Genomic DNA, 23555 nt, shown 5'->3' with positions numbered 1-23555 from the left:
TATTACTCCATATAACGTCTCTCTATAACTCCTCCTATTACTCCTTATAACCTCTCCCTATAACTCCTCCTATTACTCCATATAACCTCTCCCTATAACTCCTCCCATTAATCCATATAACCTCTCCCTATAACTCCTCCTATTACTCCATATAACCTCTCCCTATAACTCATCCTATTACTCCATAGAACCTCTCCCTATAACTCCTCCTATTACTCCATATAACCTCTCTCTATAACTCCTCCTATTACTCCGTATAACCTCTCCCTATAACTCCTCCTATTACTCCTTATAACCTCTCCCTATAACTCCTCCTATTACTCCATATAACCTCTCCCTATAACTCTTCCTATAACTCCTCCTATTACTCCATATAACCTCTCCCTATAACTCCTTCTATTACTCCATGTAAGCTCTCCCTATAACTCTTCCTATAACTCCTCCTATTACTCCATGTAAGCTCTCCCTATAACTCCAAGTTGGGTGTCCACTGCCATTTGGTTGCAATTATTGCCTAGCATCCTATTAGAACACGTGTAATCTGTAGCCAATCACTCACTGGGACATTCTGTTGCACGGTTATCAGTGGTTGTCTTGCACCCTCAAGCTCCTCTCTCAGACGTGAGTTCTCGCCTAGTAACGTAGCATAGATCTCATTCTGCAGAAAGTCTACCCGGCCATCTGAGAGAAATAGAATAGAATGAGAATGGGGGACAGAATAGAATAAATTGATTTATGTTATATAAATGGAATTATATAAAACAAAATGGTATTTGTGTTGTTTTCTGTAGTATCACTTTCTCTTTCATTAACACTTTGTCAATATTCAAATTTTAGGAATACAATCGTACAGGTTTTGGCTTGAATTCCTTTGTGTCACGGTTGGTATATTACGCATGTTCTAATGAATTTATTCTGATCCTTCTGGAGTATAAATCACTCCTGGAGATTGAGAAATTCTATACTCAAGTGTCACCTTCCAAGCCTGTTCTCTCTCATTAAAATTGCTCCATAACAGAAAGTGTTGTTATAAACTGTGAATTGTAGTGAATTAAAATGTGAATTGTAAACATTCTCCAACTGAGCTATTATAGTCAATGCTTTCAGACTGTACTTTGTATTTTCACTACAAATCAGAGTTTAGTGAATAACTCTGATGGATCAAATATTACCATTGACACGTCTCATTTATCACATCTAACTATCCTTTCAATTAGTGTCTCTCAGGTGCTCTGGAGAAAAACTGGTTAAAAAAAAAAAAAGTGTCATCACTATTCAAATGAATGTCCCTCTTTTTAATTTCTCTTATTTTGTAAATGGGACGTCCACTGCGATGGTTATTCACTACAGTGCCAATGGTCAGGAATAAAAGTGAATTTAAAGTTTGCAGTTATCGGCCACGGTATGTGAACTTTAGCCATAAAGGATGTGTTTCAGCCTGGCCATGTATTTGGGCCGTGATTTGAAATTCAATAAGTGTCGCTTCCCGCTCTGTTATTGGTCACCTTTCTCTCCTCCTGGCACTCGTTTTCTTTTTTCCTCTCGCAATTTATCATCCAATAGTTTCTCCATCTTCTCGATAACCTGAATAGGAAGAACAAACCCAACATGTGTCTTGTTGTGGAGCAGTGTGTTTGTTATTGGCATGGTCCAGGTGCCTTATTGCCATCATTATATGTGCAGTTAAAGAATGCACCCTCCACCTTCTATCATACCCCCCCATTGTCCTCCCCATCGATATCATGAAACAAACAGGTTTTTTTTTTACCCATTATTAGACCTCACCTTCTCCTGCTTGCGCACCGTGTCTTGTAAGGTCCTGCTCCGGCTCGCCTTCTGGTGGTACTGCTGTAGTACGACCTGCTGTTGCTGGTGTGCTCTCTTTATAAGCAAAAGCTCCTTCTCGCGATCATTTCTCTGTAATAGCATTATAACATTGAGGGGATCCAAGGTAAGCTCCGATGTTCAGAGCATTCAATTAGACACGAGAGATAAATATTGCAATACTGCTATATTGGCTAATTCACAGTGTGATTTGAGCAATGCCTCTAATAAAATAAGTTGTGAGATAGGAATGGGTAAACTGTTAGCGAAGACAAAGCAAAATAGTGCAAACAAACAAACAATCTGCTTTTACATTAACGGCTACCATTAGAAACCTCAAGATCTCTTTGAAACCACAGACCAGGCCCCCCTTAAGCTTCTCTAGCCTTTTTGTTTGTTTTCACTTCTCTTTTTTTCCCAGTCTTATTTCCATCTCTTTTTTCCCCTCTTGAAGTCTTCACTTACTATGTCTTGCCCAGTCTCTGTGCCATTGTTCCCTTATCCTTCTGACCCCTTCTGTCTAGCAGCTAATTACTCTCCAGTCTATTCACATTTATTATCTCACCCCCTGTCTCACTATGGTATCTTACATTATTATTTATATATTTATTATTCATACATACTTGCAAAAACATAACATACAGGGATAACATTTCTAATTAGTGGGGTAATGGCTGCTTGATCCAGGAGACATCTGACTGCTATTTTGGGGTCAAGAAGGAATTTTTTCCTAGTTTGTTGCAAAATTGGAAGCGCTTCGGACTGGGTTTTTTTGCCTTCTTTTGGATCAACAGCAAAAACAAATGTGAGGAAGGCCGAACTTGATGGACGAAAGTCTCTTTTCAGCTATGTAACTAAGTAATATAGCGCCAGCAAATTCCGTAGCGCTGTTACATGTTTCTTATCACACTCATCATCTCACGGTTTTCCCTTCTTCTCTTGTTGTATTTTTCAGTTTCCCAAACGCCTCTTAACTTTCTCCTAGTCTCACTTTTCTATTTACTTAACTCATCTTTAAATTCTCTCCTTTAATATTGTGCCATTTTGTTAGGCCCCCCACACCTCTTACTGTCAGTACCCCGATGCTTACCAACTCCAGTATTTTAGTGTGTCCCCTGACATTATTATCCTCATTGGTTGTTTTTCTTTTTTTTTAGAGAATATCCATTTTTTTTTTTAACCCTCCCATTACGAATGTAAATATTTTGAATGTTATTTTAATCCCTCTCAAGTTTGTGACTCTTCCGACATTTGCAGTTGCAGACTTAGGAAGGATACTTTGGGTTATACATTAAAATAATGAGTTTTGACAAGGGGAAATGCAAATTGTAGGCCAAAATAGCAGAGTTAAAAAAAAAATTGCCTTTTTTTTTTTTTTTTTTTAAAGTGGCTATTTTGGCAAATAATTTGCAATTTGACTGCAAATTTTCCTCAATTTCAAGTTCAGTGCGTAAACCTCACTTTTGTATTTTGATTGTACTTACCCTGACCAATTCGTTTTGTAGCTGCTGAACTCTGTCTCTCATTCCCCGGAGGTCTGATGTTTCACTGGCCAACTTGTATTTGAGAGTTACTGTAAACGAGAATTCAGCGACAATATTGTAATCATCATCAGCCTTTTCAACTTTGTCAATATCACACCATTTTGACAGTCAACATACTTTAAAGACACCATCATCTAGAGTATGTGAGACTGGAAAATATTTTAAAGAAGCCAATAGTATCGTAATGCTAGGAGTTCCCAGACAGAATGGACAATCATTATTAGAGGAACACTGATATGAATCATTTAAACCCCATTCCCATTACCAAGTCGATCAGCGAGCTCCGCCTTGGTCATAACGTCAATATCAGCATCACTAAGGAGACTCTGCCCTGCATCCTGTAACATGCTACGTTCACTTCGCAGTCGGCTGTTTTCAGTTTCTAATCCACTCATCTGACGGCGCAGGCTAATGATGTCATCCGCCATGCGTTGCATAGCAAGCCGATAATTCGCTATTTCCTAGAAGAGAAAAGGTTTAAAGAAGAGTTAGTGAAAACATTTAATTCCATTAAACAGTGTAATTGGAAATCTCTGGAAAAAAACATACATTAAGAACCTAATTATCTGCATGCCTCTGAAGGGCTAAGGCCTGGTAATTGCTCAATACTGCAGATATCTGGACTTCAATGGTTCAATACTGAGATTATTTCCTGTATTTTTTAAAAAAAAAAGACTTATTCAATTATAAATAATTAATTTATTTACTAAATCAAGGGCATTAAGGCAACAATTATGAACAAAAATCTGCTGTATTTTTGGAACTTAGAATGATGGATCCTGCTTATCTTTGAACACACACAGATAGCCAGCTATGCCATTGAATAATAATTTCTAATGGATTGATACGACAGGCTATCATATACTTCTTTATGATTGGTGACTTGAAATCACACCTTTGCACATTTTGAGAACATTTTCGTTTATATTTTCAAATTGTTTGCATAAATACCATTGATTTAGCTTTCTGTATTTTTAACGTACACCTGGCAGTTTTATCAGGGAGACTCGTATGATGTCACCGTGTATACTCGGTGTCATTTAAATTTACCAAAGTACATTGTATGTTGTGAACGGATCCTGCCCTGCCGTCCATTTAGCCCCCAAAATATATTACAGACAACTAATATGATGAGCTGCAACTCTAAACATGGTCCTGTTAAAATAGATGCATAGCTTTTTTTAGAGCTTCTCACATGATGCGCAGTTGACATCAGAGTTACCTAGGAATGTGTCATACAGGCCACAAATTATTTCCCGAAAAGTGAGGACGAAAAGGCAGCTGGAGATCCTTGGAAAATGTACGGAAATGCCTAGTTACAAGAGATCTATGGTGCTATTCTAGCTGTTCACCACACGGGGGCTGCAAACTCCATGTCTTGCATAAACTTTCCTGTGGTCATATTTTACTAGTCTTACTCAGACTTGTTCACTAAAGTCCTGTACCGAATGGGGCACAACCATCCGGCTACGTAAGGGATCATTTGGAAATCAAAAGACATTGTTCACACAGTATTTACCAATGTCTGGATCTTGCACGAGTGGCTCCAAAGAAGCCTTTTAGAAAATCTGAACTATTTGCAACGTTAGCAGCCAAATAGTTAAAAATCCTTGGTGGAGCGAGTATTAACCATGTTGGCCAGCCGCCATATTAAAAGGTTTTCAAAAATAATTCAAAATAAAGCCTATAGGGGTCAATTAGACCCCATCTAACTATAGGGTAGTTTGAAACATGGCATGGTGTGGGGGAACCTAGCACTAGTCTCACCCCCATGATCCCACCTGGTGCAATAGCAGTTGTTTTTTTGACAGTGAGCAACCACTGCCAGCGAGTAAATAGTGCCCGGAATTATTGGATGGATTCAGATTCTTTTACCCATTCCCCAATACCTATCATTATTTACACCTCACACTCACACTTTTGCAATGTTAATTTTGTTGGCTAACAATTTTAGCCGACAAACAACTCAGATGACTAAATTACGACTACCGGTATAACTAAAATGGCTTTTTAATCAAAAGACAATGACTAAAACTAAATAGAAATTTGCTGCCAAAATTAACACTGCACAGAGGGGCTGTGGAAGGGGAAAAAGAAACAGAGCAGTACTTGGGAGAGAAACACCTAGAGGGGCTGGGGAAGGGACAAAAGAGACAGACCAGGGCTTAGGAGAGAGACACCTAGAGGGGCTGTGGACGGGGCAAAAGAGACAGACCAGGGCTTGGGAGAGAGACACCTAGAGGGGCTGTGGAAGGAGCAAAAGAGACAGACCAGGGCTTGGGAGAGAGACACCTAGAGGGGCTGTGGAAGGAGCAAAAGAGACAGACCAGGGCTTGGGAGAGAGACACCTAGAGGGGCTGTGGAAGGGGCAAAAGAAACAGAGCAGTACTTGGGAGAGAAACACCTAGATGGGCTGGGGAAGGGACAAAAGAGACAGACCAGGGCTTGGGAGAGAGACACCTAGAGGGGCTGGCAGGACACAAGGAGACACAGAGGGGCTGGGAAAAGAGTTAAACATACAGGTAGAGGCTTTAACTAAAAACATTAGATTTTAGTGGTGTTGAGTAAAATCTACTGGAGATTTGTTCGAATAAAGCTAGACTAAAACTAAAACAATTCAAATTACTAAAATATTACTAAAACTAAAATGGCTTTTTTAGTCAAAAGACTATGACTGAAACTAAATAGAAATTTGGCGCCATAAATAACACTGCACTTTTGCATTACATTGTTTATGTATCCACCTCCAAATAGGCTGTGTGCTTGCAAGAGCAGGGCCTTCTATCCTTATGTGTTAGTATGTTGCTAGGTGTAAGTTATGTTAAAGGGACACTATAGTCACCTGAACAACTTCAGCTTAATGAGGTTGTTCACGTGAGAACTATAGCTCCCTGCAGCCCCTCTCTTGTAAACACTGTATTTTCTGAGAAAATACAGTGTTTGCATTGAAAGCTAGGAACACCTCCAGTTACAGTCACTCAAACTGCCACCAGAGGGACTTCCGAGTTGATTGAAGCATAAAACGCCTCAATCCACTCAGATCTGCGGTCAGCAGACATCGGGCAGCTCTGTGCAACACTGTGCACAAGCATCCTGTCTGCGTGGGAGTGGCTTGAGCGGACAAGCTGAAGACCGGAGACCGAGGAGGAGGGGAGGATTCAAACTGTAAGTAAACTCATTTAGTGAGTGTGGGTGGGTGACTGAGGGTGAGTGGGTGACTGGATGGATATGGATGATGGGAATGGATATGGATGATGGGAATGGATGGATATGGATGATGGGGATGGATGGATATGGATGGATATGGATGGAGGAAGAGTGTGTGTGTGTGTGTGTGTGTGTATATGTCTAATTTTTTACTACTTGTGTGTTTGCATAGAAACACTATATATAGAGAGATCTCTATATATAGTGTTTCTATGCAAACACAGCTTGGTAAGGGGGGCGGTTATAGAAAGTGAGCTGAGCTGTAGACCGCTCAGCTCGCGAACGCGCATTCATTTTGACGGAAAAGGGGGCGTGGCCTAGCGGGGAGCTCAGCGCTGGAACGGAGGTAAGTTTTATTATTAAAACTTACTCGGATTTATTTTTTTTTTTTTTTTATGGCAAGTTCATATAAAAGCAAGAAAGAAGGCTGGGGGACCTGTCTTTCTTGCTTTTATATGTTGACTATTGTGTCCCTTTAAATTTACAGATTGTTTGTATCCTTTCATTGTTTAGTATTATGGAATCTGCATGCACGCAACAACAACAACAAAAAAAAACCAATAACAACGTTGGATGTATATCTGCCAACCATCCAATTTCACGCAAGACAGTCCTGAATTCTGACTCCCACTTTTGGGGACACCAGAGATCAAGTCCCCAGTATGTTCAGCAGTTTATTATAATTGAGTTGTGCAAACCATATTCAGAGCATTTAGCACAAACAGTGGGGATAGCCAGATAGACCCATAATTCACAGGTATAATGTCATCTTCATGAATTCTGGAAAATAATTCACAAGAATGATGTCATCATTACAAATTCTGGAGCATAATTCACAGGGATGATGCCATTCTTGAATACATCATGTATTCCACACACACAGGTATACACGAATGCAAACAGAGTGATATGTGACTATCTTGTATATGATATTGGACCACTCACCTGTTCTTGGTGCTCCATCACAGGGTCTGCAGGTAAGTCCATGTCTTTATTGCTGGTGGTCAAGGGAAAATAAAAAAAGAAAACAAAATTTAATAGCAGCTATGAAGGTTTTCAAAAATATAAATATTAGCAGTGAGTGGTATAGTAAAGTGACACTAATGGGAGTTTTGCATAGTGAGCGAGGAGGGGAAAAATGATCATAGGCGTGCGCACGGGGTGTGCCTGGGCACACCCTAATCCCCGTGCGCCGCGCATGGATCGAGGCCGGCAGGGAAGATCAAAATATCTCCCCTGCCGGCTCAAGCACAACAGATTAGCGTTCCGTTTTGGATACGGAGCAAAGCGCCTCCATGCTGCACGCAGGGCAGCCCTCTCGCGATCTCCGATATTTTCAGAGCGTTGCCGTGGCAACGCTCTGAAAATATCGGAGATCGCGAGAGGAAGGCATGGTCTGTACCCTGCGGAGGTACAGACCACATCACTAGCCCACTGGATCACCAGGGATGATCAGCAGCTTGCTCCCTCTTCCCCCCTGCAAAGTAAGGTATGAAGGGGAAAGGGGAGAAAATGTGTCGTTTTTTTTTTAAATTTAAATTCTGAAACAATCAAAATTAATTATATTAATTATATAATTAAGTACCGGTATATAATCTATACCCCACCACTTACTCACTACACCCTATATACACACTGCACTTACACACACTATACACCTTATATACACCCCCTGCACCTACACACTATACCCACTACACCCCCTGCACCTACAAACTATACTCCCTATACATCCACACCACACCCCCTGCACCTACACACCACACCCCCTGCACCTCCACACCACACCCCCTGCACCTACACACCACACCCCCTGCACCTACACACTACACCCCCTGCACCTACACACTACACCCCCTGCACCTACACACTATACCCCCTGCACCTACACACTATACCCCCTGCACCTACACACTATACCCCCTATACATACACACTACACCCCCTGCACCTACACACTATACCCCCTTATACATACACACTACACCCCTGCACCTACACACTATACCCCCTATGCATACACACTACACCCCCTGCACCTACACACTATACCCCTATACATACACACTACACCCCCTGCACCTACACACTATACCCCCTATACATACACACTAAAACCCCTGCACCTACACACTATACCCCCTATACATACACACTACAACCCCTGCACCTACACACTACAACCCCTATACATACACAGTACACCCCCTACACCTACACACTATAACCCTATACATACGCACTACACCCCCTGCACCTACACACTACACCCCCTGCACCTACACACTATACCCCCTATACATACACACTACAACCCCTGCACCTACACACTATACCCCCTATACATACACACTACAACCCCTGCACCTACACACTACACCCCCTATACATACACAGTACACCCCCTACACCTACACACTATAACCCTATACATACGCACTACACCCCCTGCACCTACACACTACACCCCCTATACATACACACTACACCCCCTGCACCTACACACTATACCCCCTATACATACACACTACACCCCCTGCACCTACACACTATACCCCCTATACATACACACTACACCCCCTGCACCTACACACTATACCCCCTATACATACACACTACACCCCCTGCACCTACACACTATACCCCCTATACATACACACTAAACCCCCTGCACCTACACACTATACCCCCTATACATACACACTAAACCCCCTGCACCTACACACTATACCCCCTATGCATACACACTACACCGCCAGCACCTACACACTGTACCCCCGATACATACAGACTACACCCACCGGACCTATACACACTACACACTATACCCCCTATATACACACTACACCCTCTGCACTCACACACACTCTATACACTGCACTCAATCACTATACACACTCTATACTCCCTATAAACACACGTATTACACTGCATACACACACAAAAGCACTACACACTCTATACCCCTCTATACACCTCCTGTGCACCCACTGTGCCCCTATGCACACACAACTCCCCTAAACACACACTACACCCCCTATTATTACCACACCAATACACACATGTGCACAACACCTATACACATACACACAATGGCACCCCCTGCAATTCCTAGATACAAGAAATACAGTCCTTACATGCAAACGCAACACACCGCTAGGCACAAACACTCTCTAAAGGCCCTATAAACACACACACAAACACACACATATATATAATATACAGCCCCAAAACACACCTATACACTACAGGCCCCAGCTACATATTATACACCACAAACAGACCCCTTTACACTCTACAGCATAACCGGTCTCCTCTACACACATGCAATCACATAAAAAACATCCAAACATATATAACACAGCAGGGAGCATTCCCACACGTGCAAAACACACTTTAACAATCCCTTTCCACTTGTGTTCTCCAGTACCCACTACTGGGGACATCAGAGACAAGCCACTTGGACTTTTTTTTCCATCAGACAGCACTGAATGCTCTGGTGGGGTATCACACTAACATAACAATTGAGAGGGCAGGGGGTGCTTGTCTTGGTGGCTGATATAACGCGCCACATTTCTGGCCCACCTTTCCTAGTGGGCTGCTCTGTCTGGGCTGACTTTTTGTCCCAGTCCAGCCCTGCTCACCGGCCCACAGGCAGGAGAGGACCAGGGGAGCTCTAGCCAGCAGTTCCCTGGGTTCCTCTCGCAAGGTCACACTAGGACCACCAGGGATCAGGCATGGCAGCACACACACACACACACACTAACAGCACCCTAACACACACACACACAGCAGTGTATGTGTGTTTATATATATATATATATATATACACATTCATATATACGTGGCGTGTGTGTTTGTGCTTTAGGGTGCACACCCTAATGCAATAGGCTGCGCACGCCTATAAAAAAGATCTTGACAGATACTGGGTAGAGACTCACCTTATGTGTCGGGGAGATGGGTTGGTAGGTCCATGTTCGCTTCCGGGTTCTGTAGGCTTTGGATCAACAAGTGTTGGATGTGACCATGGGTTGGGAAGGATGTCAGACAGAGCATTGTGAGGTGGGAACAAAGGTCCATCTTTTTGCAGCTTTAAAAAAAAAAAAATAGGGATCCATGAGGTCCAGCATTTTAAACATTTATTGAGGACAGCGTTCAAACCCTCTCAAGTTATCTAAAATGAAAAAAGTCATTTGTACATTTGCCATTCTGGGTGTCACATTGCTTAAAAATCTTGTACTTACAGAAGACGAGTATGGTCTGTAAAAATGATCCATCCATTAAAAGGTATCTGCACTGCCAGGTCTCCGCGCTGTCCCAGTGACAGACTGCTACGTACCCACAAATAAGGAGAGTCCAAAAAAGAGACTGCTGCAGAAAATGTCTATTTAAATAATAAGTGTAACTATGGCGACTCCTAGAACGAGACTGTTGGGTTCCCACAACTATAGACTGACCTAGTAAAAGACTGCTGTGTACCGACAACTATCTACTCACCTAGTAAGAGACTGCTCTGTTCCCACAACTATGAACTGACCTAGTAATAGACTGCTCTGTACCCACAGTCCTGGTAAGATATTTCTATAAACCTGAATAAACCTGCGCTCTGTCCTATGTGAGCGATACTGAAGCAGTGTTGGGAAGTAGTGATTCCTGTCTATTATCTATGATCTGATCCTTACACCGTATCCTAGTGAATAATCACTGTCCCCCAAGCCATGGACAGTATCCTAGTGAGTTAAGTGTTTCAGTTACACTCCCATCCCAAACACACACACCACACCCCCTCAGCCTTCATCAAATAGTAACCAGTGGTCACTCCTCACTCACCACATACTCACCTTTGGGAAGGCAGCCAGCATGGGTACAAGGTGCAGGTTAGGATCTGCAGGTTAATTGGGTTCACGGCTCTCCTCCCCCACACCTATTTCCTTAAATCTCCAGCCGGGGCTGTAACCCTTTCCTCTCCGTTTCCTGGTTTCTCGCTTACAATGTCCAGAGCAAAAGGTGGTCAGGATCTCTCCCCCAATATGACAGTCACCCCCTCCCCTCAGTGCTATATGAAGAATGAGTTACTGGAGTTACCCAGAACTGCCATTTCTAATATTTTGTTTCTTTTTGCACTTGTCTTGCTTCCTGTCTTATAGGACCCGAGGAAGTGGACAAGTTGCTACAACACAAAATCCCCTTGGAAACTATCACTAAGAGAGAGAGACAGAGAGAGGGTGTGTCACACTCCAGAGAGAATTGGGAGAGGGACAAACAGTAACAGCAGCACAGACTGAGTGACACCTGGGACGAGACTGAGTGGAATGGAATGTATCGCTGAGCTACATTAATTACAATATATATCATAATTACTATTATTATTATTATAGGGAGAGGTTATATGGAGTAATAGGAGGAGTTATATGGAGAGGCTATATGGAGTAATAGGAGGAGTTAGAGAGAGGTTATATGGAGTAATAGGAGGAGTTATAGGGAGAGGTTATAGGGAGTAATAGGAGGAGTTATAGAGAGAGGTTATATGGAGTAATAGGAGGATATATAGGGAGAGGTTATATGGAGTAATAGGAGGCGTTATAGATAGAGGTTATATGGAGTAATGGGAGGAGTTATAGGGAGAGGTTATATGGAGTAATAGGAGGAGTTATAGGGAGAGGTTATATGGAGTAATAGGAGGAGTTATAGAGAGAGGTTATATGGAGTAATAGGAGGATATATAGGGAGAGGTTATATGGAGTAATAGGAGGAGTTATAGAGAGAGGTCATATGGAGTAATAGGAGGAGTTATAGGGAGAGGTTATATGGAGTAATAGGAGGAGTTATAGAGAGAGGTTATATGGAGTAATAGGAGGAGCTATAGGGAGAGGTTATATAGAGTAATAGGAGGAGTTATAGGGAGAGGTTATATGGAGTAATAGGAGGAGTTATAGAGAGAGGTTATATAGAGTAATAGGAGGAGTTATAGGGAGAGGTTATATGGAGTAATAGGAGGAGTTATAGAGAGGTTATATGGAGTAATAGAAGGAGTTATAGGGAGAGGTTATATGCAGTAATAGGAGGAGTTATAGAGAGAGGTTATATAGAGTAATAGGAGGAGTTATAGGGAGAGGTTATATGGAGTAATAGGAGGAGTTATAGAGAGAGGTTATATGGAGTAATAGGAGGAGTTATAGAGAGGTTATATGGAGTAATAGGAGGAGTTATATGGAGAGGTTATATGGAGTAATAGGAGGAGTTATAGGGAGAGGTTATATGGAGTAATAGGAGGAGTTATAGGGAGAGGTTATATGGAGTAATAGGAGGAGTTATAGAGAGGTTATATGGAGTAATAGGAGGAGTTATAGGGAGAGGTTATATGGAGTAATAGGAGGAGTTATAGGGAGAGGTTATATGGAGTAATAGGAGGAGTTATAGGGAGAGGTTATATGGAGTAATAGGAGGAGTTATAGAGAGGTTATATGGAGTAATAGGAGGAGTTATAGAGAGAGGTTATATGGATATGCATAATGAACAATGCAAACAGCACTGTGAGATCTAACTAATTTACAAATTTTTCCTGGTAAAATTTACAAACTTTCATTGGTAAATTATGATAGCTACTATCTAGAAAGAAAAACTATTTTGTAAAACGTTTAAAGGACCACTCTAGGCACCCAGACCACTTCAGCTTAATGAAGTGGTCTGGGTGCCAGGTCCTTCTAGGGTTAACTCATTTTTTTATAAACATAGCAGTTTCAGAGAAACTGCTATGTTTATCAATTAGTTAAGCCTTCCCCTATTTCCTCTAGTGGCTGTCTCACTGACAGCCGCTAGAGGCGCTTGCGTGATTCTCACTGTGAAAATCACAGTGAGAGCACGCAAGCGTCCATAGGAAAGCATTATGAATGCTTTCCTATGTGACCGGCTGAATGCGCGCGCAGCTCTTGCCGCGCGTGCGCATTCAGCCGACGGGGAGGAACGGAGGCGGAGAGGAGGAGGAGAGCTCCCCGCCCAGCGCTGGAAAAAGGTAAGTTTTTACCCCTTTCCCCTTTCCAGAGCCGGGCGGGAGGGGGTCCCTGAGGGTGGGGGCACCCTCAGGGCACTCTAGTGCCAGGAAAACGAGTATGTTTTCCTGGCACTAGAGTGGTCCTTTAACCCAACCAGTAGTAGCTAACTTTTGTTTAGCTATTTGGTTGTGAGTATAATGTGTATGTGATAATTCCTCCACCCACCCACTACTCGATATAAGGGGATATACTTTTACACATAACCCCTTTTATCGGGACTCGGTAATTGGGGCAAATCATTATCGACTGACCTTCCCGCATTATTTCATGTTTTAGTGTTTGTAGTAATTTTAGATAAGGGGTTGAAGGGGCACGAAAATCCATGAAAACTCAGCTGAAGAAATCAAAATACAATTTTTCACAAAAAGCGCACACAATGCTGATGCACTATTTTTTTTTTTTGCACAATCTTTGTGTCTTTTTCTGCAGACATTAAGGATCTGTTTCCATTGGGGTTGTTAAGTTTTGCTGACAAGTCGTTGATTGTTATAAAGGGTATCGCTAACATTAGCGTCTAGAAGCTGCTCCTATACTAGAAAATCTCAATAACTCAAACTGCTGTCTTCTGTCTGACACAGATTTGAAGTTGTGGTCACTATGACAATGGTCCTTTCAGTGCTTTTCGTTCGAGTCGCTAATAGTTGAACGATACAATGTGGAGAGTATCTCTTGCGGCGGACATTAGCAATGGTAGTGGTAGGCTGCAAAACATGTGCTTGTAGGTTGGAAACTAGTCTGTATTTGTTTATGCAAAAAATGGCCATTATTAATAAGAGCATATCCTCCTATTTATAAATCATATGTAAGATCTTCCGAGCTTAATATTTTTGGGGTTATATATGCCAACCAGCCATAACTGAAAAACATAACTGCAACAAAGAATGGTGGGTGAAAAGTGTAACGGATCACCTGGCACCCCGACTGGATACCTCCGTTGAAGGATGCTCCTAGCACTTACAGAGGGCTCCAAGCGCTCCGCAGACACCACAACCACCACAGACCCAACGAACTGCCGCAGCTTGGTTGGGGTCTCGCCGTCTCCTACCCACCCTGGACCTACGACAAGGCTCCAGGTTCCAGTGGGTGAACCTCTCCTCCAAGAGAGTGAAGCAGGAACAAGCTCTTAAAAGAGCTTAGTAGTGATTAGCTAAGGGAGTATGCAGAGCATAGCAATCCCTTGTAGTGACATAGCAATTCCCCCAATAAGAGACAGGACTCTAGATTGAAGGTGAAGAAGAACTCTGGTTTAATGACACACACTCTGCTTTTATGCAATTCTCCCATGCAAGGGAGACGCCCACAGACAATTATACATTAGCCAATCAAACAATGGTTACAACCCACAGATTCCCTCCCCTCTGCTTGGGAGATAATTGAGCTTCTTACTGTGTACAAGCACATTTTCATGCCTAAAACAGTTCCATGGATTTGGGCTGTGCGGTCGGTCTATTTTACACTGAGAAAATGACTAAGTCCCATTCGAACAAGCGTTCGAATCTTCGAACGGGACTTAGTCTCCAGCCGCAGTGTCGAAGTGGAGTAGAAGGTACAGGTCAGTGGTGTTCGTGCAATTGGGTAGCTGAAAACAGTTCCATAGATTTGGCTGCACACACCGCTGACCGCATTCGAATTAGTTAAAATGGCCGCCGCCACGTGTTCGGTTTTTGAATGGCGGCCACTTCGACGACTTCGGCACTTCGACTGCATCCGAAGTGCCAGTTTAAAAGTACAGATCCTTTCTCTGGGAATTAAAGGGCCAGAAACAGCAATATAAGAATCAATTATGCCCAAATCAGTTCCTAGAAGGGCAATACATCCCAGGGCCATAGTCGCAGGGCAGGAGTCTGGCAAACAGGCCCCTCCAAAAACCAGTGGCGAGGTTACTTTCGCCACAAAAAAGAAAAGTTGTAATAACGATTGCCCAGTCAATTTTTCCGTTTGCGCTTTCAATGTAAAAAAAATCAATACGGCAAATATAATTGTGTCACTTTGACAAATACCGATGGAAAATGCGCTTGCAAAAATATCTTTATCAAGAAACAGTGTGTTAAAAACACAGTGAGTGGTATTTTTTAAGTGTAAACTGCCTCTGGTCTAAATATTTTCTGTATATTTGTGAGTGACATTAATAACATTTCTCTATGTGATAATAAATTAATTCTTGGCGAAATGCAAAAACATTTAATTATTTGTTAACATTATGGGGGATATACCAATCAGACACAATTAAAAATCTGACCATTAAAAAAAAAAAAAAAGAAAAATTAAAAAGTCACAACGAACGTTACATCTAAATTTCAGTATTTACACCTTAACCCATTCAAAATCAAGATAACAAACATAGCTGATCATCTGTGTTAAACAGTAATTATTATATGCTTACACTAAACATTATTAGTACATGGTTCCTTTAGTTTTTGCACTTCATTAATACCCCCATGTTTCTTATTAGTTAGTTGGCATGTTTTATTTCAGAGACACGATCTTGCCTTAGACCACATTCCCATCTGTCTCCACATAGTTACATATTGGTAATATATCTCCCAAGATGGCAATTTAGAATGACCTTTTCCTGTCACAACAAAGATCACATAACATAATAATGAGCTGGCAATGTATTGAATATTGTTATCACAAAAAGCACAAGACTGGCTACTCTAACTCCCAAGTGCCATAACATGGCACACAATGTAAATTCACTAACCTCGGGGCAATACACTTTTCATTCAGACACCTCCAGTTTTAGAGACGGAGGAAGGATAATGGTTATAGATTAATAATTAATTCCCTTTTTTTGTATACAACAGGTTGTGGGCATGTCTAACACTCCTACTGTTGTGGATGCCAATACCCATGATATAAATGGTGTCTAAAAACACTAATAAGTTCAAACCTACAGGAGTTGGTGAAATTATGCATTCCTTAACACATCTTTCAAACTCGATAGTTCTTCACAATTTTTTATTTGAATACATTTTAATAAATCTGCAGGTCTGAAACTTTTGCCATATTAGAGTGATGTTTTTTGTAAACCAGGAACTTTGGTAAATGAGTGGTCAGAATAGCTGGATAAATAGTTTAGTTGCGATTTATGTTGTTGCTATTTTGAGATAAACTTTTGCTATTACTTTGTCAGCTCTTCGCAATTTCTGGATAAATTGAGTAATTCTGATTATCTGTGTGGATTGGATTAATAGGTATTAGGCTCAAAATGTGAAATAAAATCTGATAAACTGCATTTGATTCTCTGGGTTCGATAAGGGTTTTACCCTCAGGAATGTAGGGTGTTATCTGTACCCTACGTTACATATCTTATAATTTTATATCAGATATCTATTGACATGTTAATGGCAGATGATGATTGAAGTGGTCACCATCTAACAGTTTCGATAATTGTTGACACCATTTTTACTATTATTGAGTTGGCATAAAAGGCCCCTATACCTACAGTTAAAGTGAAACTATATTGCCAGAAAACAAAGTTGATTCCTCGCACTATAGTTCCCTGTAGTGCCCCCCCTTCCTCCCTATGGCGCACTTACCTTGTTACAGTTCCGATGTCCCTCGGCGCTGGCTCACGGTCTGCCTTTGCTCTTCCCCGCCGATGTCAGCTGTGGGGTAGATCTAATGCGCATGTGCGGCAATGGCCGCACTCGCATTAGAACAGCCCTATGGGGATTCGGGTGACACTGGATGTCCTCATGCATAGCGTGACGCCTAATGACCCAGATGTCCCTCTAGTGGCTGTCTAGTAGACAGCCACTAGTGGTGGAGTTAACCCATAAAGGTAATTATTGCAGTTAATTCAAAACTACAATAATTACTGTTCTAGGGTAAATGGACCTGGGGTTATGAACCCAGACCACTTCAATGAGCTGAAGTGGTCTGGATACCTATAGTGTGCCTTTAAGAACTCAATGTCAGTAATCAGAATTCTTCTGTAGAACACCTTTTCTTTAAATATATGCTAAAATTGTAGCAGTTTACATCACAATCCAGTTTATTTCAGGGCACACATTGAGTACTCTCACTATGATCTGACTATGATGATTGCCAGGTGCAATGTGCAGCACTTATAAAACCAATTGACAGGGAATCAAGATGGAGGCGCCGAGTTCCAGGATAGAGTGTTGTGTATTTCTGCATTTCATTTTATTTTTCACACATCACAAACACATATTGTTTAAATGCAGGGTATACGTAAATACTGTGATAAATCCTGGGAATATGAAACAAAACTTTCCACTCAGCTCACCAGAGCAACACTGTCAGGTTATAGGTTAACCATTGTGTGGCCGTTACATCATTAAAACAACAAGGGCAGGTTCTACTCAAGAAAATAATATGTGTTGAATATGAAAATATAAATGTTATAAGAAACAATATCTTTTCGGGTTATAAAAAAAGACTTTGCTTGTAAAAACACATGTAAATCATCTGAAATCCAAATTTCTTAAGACACCCATTGCAAAGAACAATGGATGCTATGAAGGAATTCTCTGCATGCTCTGTAGGACATTGCGTGAAGGAGCTCATCGGTGGAAGAAAGGGTGACAGTTATCCAAACCAAAGGAATCTAGAACCGTATCTGTTTATGTAACTGGGTCAGTCTAACAATTGTTCCTCCATTCCCATGGATATTTTATACAGATCTGAGGGTGCCACAGTCTCTCATATTCCTAATTCGATTATACTCGACGGTGGACACCCAGGTAAAAAGGCACATATTGCAAAACAGTTTGTCCCATTACCGGGGATAAACCAGGGTACTCCTACAATCATAACGACCACTGATGCTTGGAATAACTCTTTAAGGTGCCCTATTCTCAGGACAAGGTGTTAGCCATTCTGCACTGAAACTTGCCACCCTGTCTCGGAACCCGTCACATGAAGAATGCCTCTTCAACAGATGAAAAATGAAGGATAATCTGAAAAGGCCTGGTTCCCTCTCCATTCCCACTGATGTTATACAGGAAAGCATCAAAATTCTGCACATGCATTTGATATTAACATGTTGTCTCGGTTTCATGCTGTTTCTTCATTGTATTTCATGATCATCTTATTATATTTATTTGAATTCCGGTATTGAATGTCATATATTTCCCCTGTGTTCTACCACCTGTGTTCTGTTTTCTTTGTATCTCACATTTTTGTCTTCTTGAGGTCATTCCGCTACGTGTAACCAATCTTACCAACCTCTTTTTCCACTAGGCATCAGAACCTTGCTGCATCCCCTGAATCAAATCTCATTCATTAAATCGCCTGCTCTATGTTTCCAATTTATCAAGGGTATTTCCCACAGGACATTTTAAATTCAATTCGTTTCTTGAAGCTCATCTGAAATCTATTTTTTGCAGCAGAATTTATTGCTTATCGACATATATTTTTCCTATCAATGAAGGGAAGGGTAAATCGAATGATGACAACTAAAAAAAAAAAGACCATTTTGCAAGGATGACAATAGGGCATTGAGTTTAACATTGGCAGTGCTTTGGAAAACTCTGTTCTATGTGTGTACAGTCAGTGGCAGTAGCAATGTCACGGCACCAATAAGAGTGGCGGCCAGGAAAGGCCACAGCCTACTGAGACCTAGTAGGACTGGACTTTGAGACTTTATGGGAACCATGGAACATGGGCAGACTAGATGGGCCGATTGGTTCTTATTTGCCGTCACATTATATGTTTCTATGTTTCTATGAACATGACCATGAAGAGTGAAGCCCTGGAGACAAGATGCTGGACTGGTGCAGCAGGGTGTGACACCGGTTCTTAATTTCTGTCCATCACTTTATCTCTCCAATCTCTGTTCCTCTGTTCCTGACTTCACCCAGTCTTTTTCTCTATACTCCCATTCACTTTTATTTTCATTTTAGTTTCATCCCTTCTACCAGTCTTTATTAACATAATAGAGATTCCGAGCACAAGTTGGAAGGCCAATTGGCCTGAATTTGTGGGAGGAGTTATGACCCTATATAAACCCTACCCACCTACTTACCTTTGCCGTTCAAGCTGTTTTGACCCCACCCACCTACACCCTCCTTTACACATTTCTCTTTGTGGGCCCTCTTTTTTACAGGCCTACTTGTACGTTGGTTTCGGCACACCTCAACCAACTTTGCTCCTCCTCTACATTCCATTAACATAATAGAGATTCCGAGCACAAATATATATATATTGCTTCCTGTCCTTCTACCAGTCCTTATATCTATTCTAATCCTTCTACCAGTCTATATATCTATTCTCATCACTCCACGAGTACATATATGTATATAAATTCACCTACTAGTCTGTATCTCTATTGCCATCTCCCAATTGCGGCCTATTTGTCTAGTTCCATACATCTCTTTCTATCCTGTTATGTCCATTCACTTGTCTATGTACTTTTGTTTTCGTTCTCCTGTCTCAATAGTGAGTCCATTCCCATCATTCTCTCTCTGCTGTTTCAACATTCTGGTTTCTTGGTTGATGTCTCTCTCCAAGGCTGACTCTTTGTTCCAGGCCCTCTCTCTAATTATCTATTCACTATTGACTTCTTGCTCTTCACCCGACCCCTCCCTTCTCCAGTCACTATAAATCTCTATCTCATTATTCTGTTCTGTGTTTACTAACATAGCTTTTAATTAGATCCCCCCTATTGGGCCATAAATCTGCTCTGAAGATAATCAGGCTTACATACGCTGAAAAGTATTTCTACATATACGATAAGCCATACGAAGCAGAGACATTCTTCCCAGCATTTTGACTGCTTACATCTGTGAGCTTAAGTGTAAGATAGAGATAAATACATAGGTAGATAGAGTTCGAGAGAGATACAGAATTTCTTATAATACACAATTTAGAAATTAAGCCAACAAGGGATTCTAGAGACGTTATATTGAAGCATGAGACTACAGGATTATAAATATCTCCTGATCCCTTACACACACACTTCACTGTTATGTATATTTTGTATTACACAATATTGTTAGGTTATTCCTAATTTCAATCTCCTGTTCCTCCATCCTTAATTGGTTCCTTGGGTCCTGCATGTGGACACATTACGAAACCCACCCCTACAAGTGCAACTTCAGTTCGTCATTAGATGCACTTTTGTTGTGCTGAATGGTGTTAGAACACTAGGAATATACAGATAGTACTTCAGCAGCATTTTATGCATGGTCTGCCCTGATTGCTGCCCTGACAGCGCCCATGCGTTCTGTAGATAAAGGCGCATCACATCGGTGGAGAGTGCAACATTATTATAATTATTGGCATTTATATAGCGCCAACAAATTCTTAGCATTTTACGAAATTATAAGAGGGGGAGATTTGATAATAAATAGGACAATTACAACAGACCTACTGGAACAATACCACCGTTTGTCTTAGGCCCCACACCTTGTGTTAGGATCTGCCCCTAACGATCGGAGCCGGGCGTCATAGCTGGGTGGCACCGATTATGACATCTTTTGGCATTAGGATGGCACTGATTAGCCATTTTGGGACAAAAATATCACGGATAAGCTATTTGGGCACAAAGATTGAACTGATTAGTTATTTTGAGACGAAGAGGGTACTGATTAGATATTTTGGGACAGAGATGACACTGGGAAGCTGGGGACAAAAATGGCACTAATAAGCTCTCTAGGGGCAAAACTGGCACTGTAGGAATTGGGTAACATGTTACCTGGTGAAGTTGGGGGGCTCAAAGAGTTGAAGTTGTTTCCATAGAAAATGGGTGTGGTTATAAATGTTATGGTAGTAAAGTTAGCAATATAGGTATGCCCACCCCAGGGCACCAAAAATATTATTGCACCCAGGCGTCAGTGACCGTAGGATTGAGTGTTAAGGTAGTGCAGTGGTTAATGATTAGTGAAGTATAGTATAGAAGATACTGTTTAGTGTAGTGTAAGTAATAAGTGAAGTGGAGGGGTAAATATTTAGTGTAGTGTGTTAGGTAAATGTGAAGTGTAGTGTATTTATGGTAATGTAGAGGTTAAAGTGTAGTGTAGTGTGTTAGGTTAGTGTCAAGGTTAAAGGATCCCCTCAAGCACCATAACCACTGTAACTCATATGTGCAGAGCTTAGCTCAGGAGACCTCACGGAGTTCATACCAGCTCTCCTGTGGTAGCATTGGAAACGAAGAAGCAAAGAAGCAGCACTCTTTGGACCCCAAGTAAAAAGTCTAGCTGTTCAAAAATGGAATGCAACATAGCCTGTCCCTTAACCTGTCACAATGAGAGAATCTTACTTCCTCTTCATCGTTCCAAGTTCATGTACATTTTGAACCCACATCAACTGTTTACGATGTGCAGTGAGGAGTGTTTTAATTTGGAAGTTTGTAAAGGGATGGTGTAACGGCTACCCAGATAGAGAGAGGGTTTCTGCCGTTGAAGACGTCCTTTTTCCCTGCAAGCTGCTGTGGAGCAGTAGGCTGATGTAATCCCATCCACGATATCCAGAGTGAGAAGCAGGTTCAGCTGTAAACAGGAGCAGAATAATATTCCCAAATAATCCCCTTCCAAGAACGAGACGAGGCTACGTTTTGAAGGGTCAAGATGAACTGAGGACTGGAACACCCAGCCTGCTTTTTATTAGAAATAGATACACACAGAACACTCCCAGGGGGAGGAAGAAAACAACCAATAATACAGATGGTAACACCCCCACGTCTCCTCCCCTCAGATAACTACATAACCCAATTAAAATGTCCACATTTTTCCACCAGTTCTGGATGTACCCCAAAAACAGGGGGTACAGCGTTAAATCCGGTAGCGCTGGATAGCTCTCCTTCAGGGGGACAATATATCCAAAAATCACCCCATTCGGATGTATAGTTCGGGAGATACAACGTTCCAAAGTTTTGACCGACCGCACAGACCAACTAGCCGAAATTAGTTCCATGAGTTTTGGCCTTGCGGTCGGTCTCCGTTCGCACGATAAAAAGGTATGATATTCTTGCCATCCATGCGAATCGCGGGGTTCGCTGGAATCCCCATAGATGATTGCATATAACTACCGAACGAGGGGACGTTCGGTAGTTTCCGTACGAACTTATGGAGGTCTGGAGGACTCAGCGGTGTTCGCCTGTTTGCGTATCCGTTTTCAGTTCCATGCGGTTACAGGCAAACACCGCTGTTCGCACACAAGATGGCCGCGAACACGTGCAAAGTCCCGAAATGGCGGCCACCTCTGTATTACACGCGAAATTCGCACGGAACCAGACGAACAGAGGAATGAAACGAATGGATGTGTAAGTTGTAATTCCCTTGTTTGTTTCACATCCACCAGAGGTTGGGAGGGATCTGTTACACTGCTCCCCTTTTGTGGAACACTCCGGCAGACCCGGATTGATCCTTTTCGGGTCAACTTGGGGCTGTCCGGTCCTTTGTTAGGGCAATAGTTCTGTTTGTCTGGACAGACCGTCCGCGTTCCCATTAAACTTGCCAGGGCGGTATTGGATGGAGAAATTGTATGGCTGTAGTGCGAGACTCCATCTCAGTAAGCGTCCATTATCTCCAGCTACTCTGTTCAGCCATACAAGGGGGTTATGATCAGTAATTAAGGTGAATTCTTGACCATACAGATATGGGGTCAATTTCTTTAGGGCCCAGACCAGGGCTAAGCACTCTTTTTCCACTGCCGCGTAACTCACTTCTCTAGGTAACAGTTTTCTGCTGAGATACGCGACAGGGTGTTCGCCCCCGTCTTCGCCGACCTGGCTTAGCACTGCCCCCAGTCCGTACATGGACGCATCTGTGTGGACGACAAATCTTTTGTTAGGGACGGGGGCAGACAAGACAGGTGCATTGATTAAGGCTTGTTTCAAGGTTTGGAATGCTGTTTCACAGGAGGGAGACCACAGGACTACCCTAGGTAAATTCTTCTTTGTTAAATCTGTCAAGGGTTTGGCGATGGCGCTGTAGTCAGGGACAAATCTCCTGTAGTA

The 23555-nt window shown here is 41.9% G+C and overlaps 1 protein-coding gene across 1 annotated transcript in view; it reads right to left on the bottom strand.

The window, feature by feature from the left end:
• The window catches only part of CCDC33 (coiled-coil domain containing 33), a 91380-nt gene that overhangs the window by 13165 nt on the left and 54660 nt on the right, over positions 1–23555 (bottom strand). Inside the window, exons 14-20 of the mRNA XM_063449349.1 lie at positions 10517–10665; positions 7521–7572; positions 3634–3829; positions 3309–3397; positions 1786–1917; positions 1506–1584; positions 560–681 (exon numbers count right to left, since the gene is read on the bottom strand). Coding sequence (XP_063305419.1) covers positions 560–681; positions 1506–1584; positions 1786–1917; positions 3309–3397; positions 3634–3829; positions 7521–7572; positions 10517–10665 — 819 coding nt within the window. The remainder of the gene's footprint in view (positions 1–559; positions 682–1505; positions 1585–1785; positions 1918–3308; positions 3398–3633; positions 3830–7520; positions 7573–10516; positions 10666–23555) is intronic.

This window comes from Pelobates fuscus, chromosome 3 (genome assembly GCF_036172605.1).
Source record: "Pelobates fuscus isolate aPelFus1 chromosome 3, aPelFus1.pri, whole genome shotgun sequence".
Lineage (NCBI taxonomy): Eukaryota > Metazoa > Chordata > Amphibia > Anura > Pelobatidae > Pelobates > Pelobates fuscus.
This window is presented reverse-complemented; position numbering and strand designations above follow the sequence as displayed.